Consider the following 5,000-nt stretch of genomic DNA (forward strand, 5'->3'; position numbering starts at 1 on the left):
TCACTAATAATATCAATAATGATTTATCAATGAATTCCAGGTACTCCACTTATTACAAATAATAATAAGAATTTTTATATAGATTATAAATATTGTCACTTAATATTTCTGCTCGATGCAAACATTATTATTATTACTGATGATAGTAAAACTACCACCAATAATGATAATAATAATAATAATAATAATAATAATAATAATAATAATAATAATAACGCCAAAGATTTACTACCCGAAGCAGAAATAGCAATAATATACAAACTTTGAACGCGCGAAATCACTCACAGTAAGAACAATCAAGAGAGCTATAAGTTCCAATGTTTTGGTCGTTTCAGAAGACTCCGCTGACAGCGTTCAAATTCAAAGGTCCTGGATAAAATATTGGAATTCCGGAGCTCCATATGCGCTTTGAAGACCAAACTTTTTTTTCTAACTTTATTTTAAATTCCAACTTGTGCTTCCAACAGCGTGATCTACTATATAAAAAAGTAACAAACAAACATATATATACACAAACGCACGCAGTGTGAATGCCCTGAAAGGTGGAATTCCAGTGAATGAAGAGTTACGTTGATTTTTTTTTTTTATGAATGCCGTCTGAATGCAATCTGAATGCCATTTGTAAAGGAGTTGCTATAAAGAAATTTTTTTTTAAAAAGGGCTTTTCATAGTATTTGAAAGGGCTGGTGATTGGAAAAATGCTATGCGTAGTTTCTCTGTGATGTATCTGTGACTGAGAGAGAGAGAGAGAGAGAGAGAGAGAGAGAGAGAGAGAGATGTATCAGTTTTTGTAGGAGATATTTCCTTTATTACTTGGCAATATATATAATTATATATGTTATATATATAATATATATATATATTTATATATATATATATATATATATATATATATATATATATATATATATAATATATATATATATATATATATATATATATATATATATATATATATATATATATATAGATAGATAGATAGATAGATAGAGATAGATAGATAGATAGAGAGAGAGAGAATCTACAAATAGCTATTCCCATCCACGAAAGAAATATGGGAAACAAAAAATCTCTCTCTCTCTCTCTCTCTCTCTCTCTCTCTCTCTCTCTCTCTCTCTCTCTCACTCTCTCAGCACTCTCCACAAAGTACGAACAGAATTAAGGCTGTTTCATCTCCAAGAGACCAGCATCTAGAGTTTCAATTTCGAAAAATCCCATTTCAGGCCTTATCTTTTATGGATGTTTGTCCCAGGAATGAGTGAAGGATATAGGATTTGTATTTTCAGTAGGATCTCCGTCAAAGTAGGATGTTCAGGCGAGGAAGACACGTTTCTGAACATGTGTTTTGTGGAGATGTTTTTATTGTGAATGTTGTCAAGGCGTTTTTGAAAACTTTCTTTTAAAAATGGCGTTTTTGAAAGCTTTCTTTAAAAAAAAGTCTTTTTTGAAAATTTTCTTTATAAAAGGGCGTTTTTTCTTGAAGGCTTTTTTTTCCAGAAACGGCTGTGGAAAATATTTTCAAGTCATTGTACAGACGTATTCTGTAAATATTTCCGCAAGAGGTTGTAGAACATTTTTTTTCTAAGAAAGGATTTTTTTGCAGGAACAGTTTTTGAAAACGATGTATAATAGTTTTTGAAAACATCCTTTAAAAGGCTTTTTTTGCAGGAACACTTTTTGAAAACGATATATAATATTTTGTAAACATCCTTTAAAAGGCTTTTTTTTGCAGAAACAGTTTTCGAAAACGTTATATAACAGTTTTGAAAACTTTCTTCAAAAAGCATTTTCAGAAACAGATATCAAAATTTTTTGACAGTTTTTGAAAACTTTCTAAACTTTATTTTCAGAAACAGTTTTCATAAAGTTTTTTTTTAAGTTTTTGAAAACTTTCTAAAAATTTTTTTTTCAGAAACAGATTTCGAAAAATTTTTAAACAGTTCTTGAAAACGTTAAAAAAAGTTTTTTTTTAAAGAAACAGTTTAAAAAAAATAACGTTAAAAAAACTTTTTTAGAAACAGATTTCAAGAAAATTTAAAGTTTTTGAAAACTTTCTATAAAAACAGTTTTCAGAAAGTTTTCAAAACTTTTAAACAGTTTTTGAAAACTTTCTAAAAAAATTTATTTTCAGAAACAGTTTTAAAAAACATTCTTGAAAGGCGTTTTCAAAAACACACTTCTTTTTGAAAGCGTTCTCAAAAGGCGTTTTCAGAACGCCCAGACCCACTTCACCCAAAATACATAAAATAAAATAAATCTAATCTCTCCTCTCTCCTCCTCCTCCTCCTCCTCCTCCTCCTCCTCCTCCTCCTCCTCCTCCTCCTCCTCCTCCTCCTCCTCCTCCCCCCTCAGATCGGCTGGGCGTGGACAGTCTCCTGGAAAGCAGGCGACCTCGCCTGCCGCGTCCTGGCATTCTTCCGCACCTTCGGCGTCTTCCTCAGCGGGTTCCTCTTGGTCGTCATCAGCATCGACAGGTACCACGCCGTCCTCAGGCCCTTGACTGTCACAGAAGCGAAGAGGAGGGTTCGAATCATGCTGTGGGTGGCTTGGGGCGCCTCTGTAGTCTTCTCTATACCTCAGGTGGGTGAGAAACTGAGCGGGTGAAAGGCAAACACTTGGCGTATGCCTCGCGTCATTGAGAGATAGAAATTTAACTCTGGATGTGTGGTGGATGGGTGTACTATTTTGGAAGCCCATTGGGGCCCTGTTGATGTAATCGCTGGACTGTGTGCATGGTGGTTTATTCGAGTCTGGTGGCTATAATCAAGGCCCTTACCAAGGGCGTGGGTCTTGCAGCTTCACCCCACAAATGACGATAATATTAATATATTTCTGTCTAGGTCTATAAGGAACAGCCTTATATATATATATTTATATATATATATATATATATATATATATATATATATATATATATATATATATATATATATATATATATATATATATATATATATATATATATAAACAAAGAGAGAGAGAGAGAGAGAGAGAGAGAGAGAGAGAGAGAGAGAGAGAGAGAGAGAGAGAGAGAGGGCATTAAAACTCATCTTAATGCATCAAAGAAATAAATAAAATGAATATCATGTCGCAGCAGTGACATTAATTATAATTAAAGAATGGCTCGACAAAATATAATCGATTTCGAGATGGCTACACGTACACACACACACACACACACACACACATACACACTCATACACATGCACACATCCCAACTCCCCTCTCCCCTCTCTCTCTCCCCTCTCTCTCTCTCTCCCCTTCCCAAAGCAAATCGACATAAAGGCATCCAATTCGACAGGCGTCGCCAGACTCGACGCAAAAAAAAAAAAAAAAAAATAAATATCGAATCGCAGAAACATGTCTGTCGAAGTTAGGGTCCATTCCCCTCCTCCTCCTCCTCCTCCTCCCCTTCCACGATGGCGTCTAAAAACGAACAGACGATTCTATATATAAAGTTTAGAAAAGCCTCGCTCAGTGCCGGAAATATTCCTTCGGCGGGAATTCATGACGTGATGTCCTGGGAGGAGGCTTCAAGGGAACTAATACTTTCTCGCAGCCGATTTTTATCGAGTGAATATAATTTAGTTATCTTGTCAATATTCGTTTTATCACCGGCATTCAATAAAATCTCCTTATTCACGAGTAAATAAGCAAAAATGAATACAGGGATATAAAGAGCTATGATTTACGTAGACAGACCAAACAGAAATCTAATAGAATAAGTAAATAGCCAATAAGAATAGATTAATATTGAGTTTAAAATTAAGTAAATTAACCTTTGAACTCCTTCATAAACCTCTTACAAATCCCACAACCCTAGTAAAACATTAATTAAAATTAAAAATAAATAAAAAGATTAAAACCTAACTCAGTCGCTTCCTGTCAATAATTTGGCGAGCTGATTAATTTCGCGTCAGCGCTCCCTCTCGCTAAAAATAAACTCCAGTCAATTTGGCCGAAGCGAGCCATATTATTAGCATCTTATGAAGTAGTGGTAATGCTGTCCCTGGGAATATCGCTTCACAAATGGAATGGAGAGAGAGAGAGAGAGAGAGAGAGAGAGAGAGAGAGAGAGAGAGAGAGAGAGAGAGAGAGAGAGAGAAAGGTGGACTGATTTTCAGGCAGTATTCAACCATCTAAAATTGTTGACACTAAGCAAAATTATCGCTGGATATGATTAGCTTACGAATGATGAGAGAGAGAGAGAGAGAGAGAGAGAGAGAGAGAGAGAGAGAGAGAGAGAGAGAGTCCAAGCTTAATATTATTTTAAGCCCACAACTCCCTGAACTTGAAATATCTTGAATCCTCTACAGGACAGATGTGTGTGTGTGTGTGTGTGTGAGAGAGAGAGAGAGAGAGAGAGAGAGAGAGAGAGAGAGAGAGAGAGAGAGAGAGAGAGAGAGACAGAGACAGAGAAACCATTACTGACGTCTACTCCCACAAGTTTTAATCAGCATAAACCAATCTGAACAAAGCCAAAATAGTTGAAAGATAAGTTATTTTTAAAAATTACCTTTTCATATATGAGATTTAAAATGTCAAAGGACTGAAAAACAAAATTACAACAAAATAATAATATTGTCTTAGGAAATGAGGCGAAGAGAACAACAATCATCGAATTAAAAAACGAAGGAGAAGCCAGTTGTCTGATGTTAATTTCCTTAGTGCATTGTGTTGATTAATCTTTTTTATTGATTTTTCTTTCCGTTCTAAAGGTTTTTAAAGGTAAATTATTATTATAATTTATTATTATTATTATTATTATTATTATTATTATTCAATGGCTTATCCCATATGAACAGGGGTTTATCTTCTAAATATTATTATAATTATTATTATAATAGACCCTAATTTAAAATTCTATTGAATAATAATGCTAATAATTTATTTTGTAACTTTTTCTATTTTCCTTATTACTTATTTCATTATTATTATTATTATTTCATAAATCAAAATCTGGCCCTTTATATATTCTGAGGGCTTATTCCATGTTGAAT

General features: G+C 33.8%; 1 protein-coding gene across 1 annotated transcript in view; it reads left to right on the plus strand.

Moving 5' to 3' along the window:
* The window catches only part of LOC136852874 (gonadotropin-releasing hormone receptor-like), a 28,543-nt gene that overhangs the window by 11,930 nt on the left and 11,613 nt on the right, over positions 1-5,000 (plus strand). Inside the window, exon 4 of the mRNA XM_067127779.1 lies at positions 2,353-2,580. Within this exon, the coding sequence (XP_066983880.1) occupies positions 2,353-2,580 (228 nt within the window). The remainder of the gene's footprint in view (positions 1-2,352; positions 2,581-5,000) is intronic.

The sequence above is a fragment of the Macrobrachium rosenbergii genome, chromosome 26, assembly GCF_040412425.1.
Source record: "Macrobrachium rosenbergii isolate ZJJX-2024 chromosome 26, ASM4041242v1, whole genome shotgun sequence".
Taxonomy (NCBI): Eukaryota; Metazoa; Arthropoda; class Malacostraca; order Decapoda; family Palaemonidae; genus Macrobrachium; species Macrobrachium rosenbergii.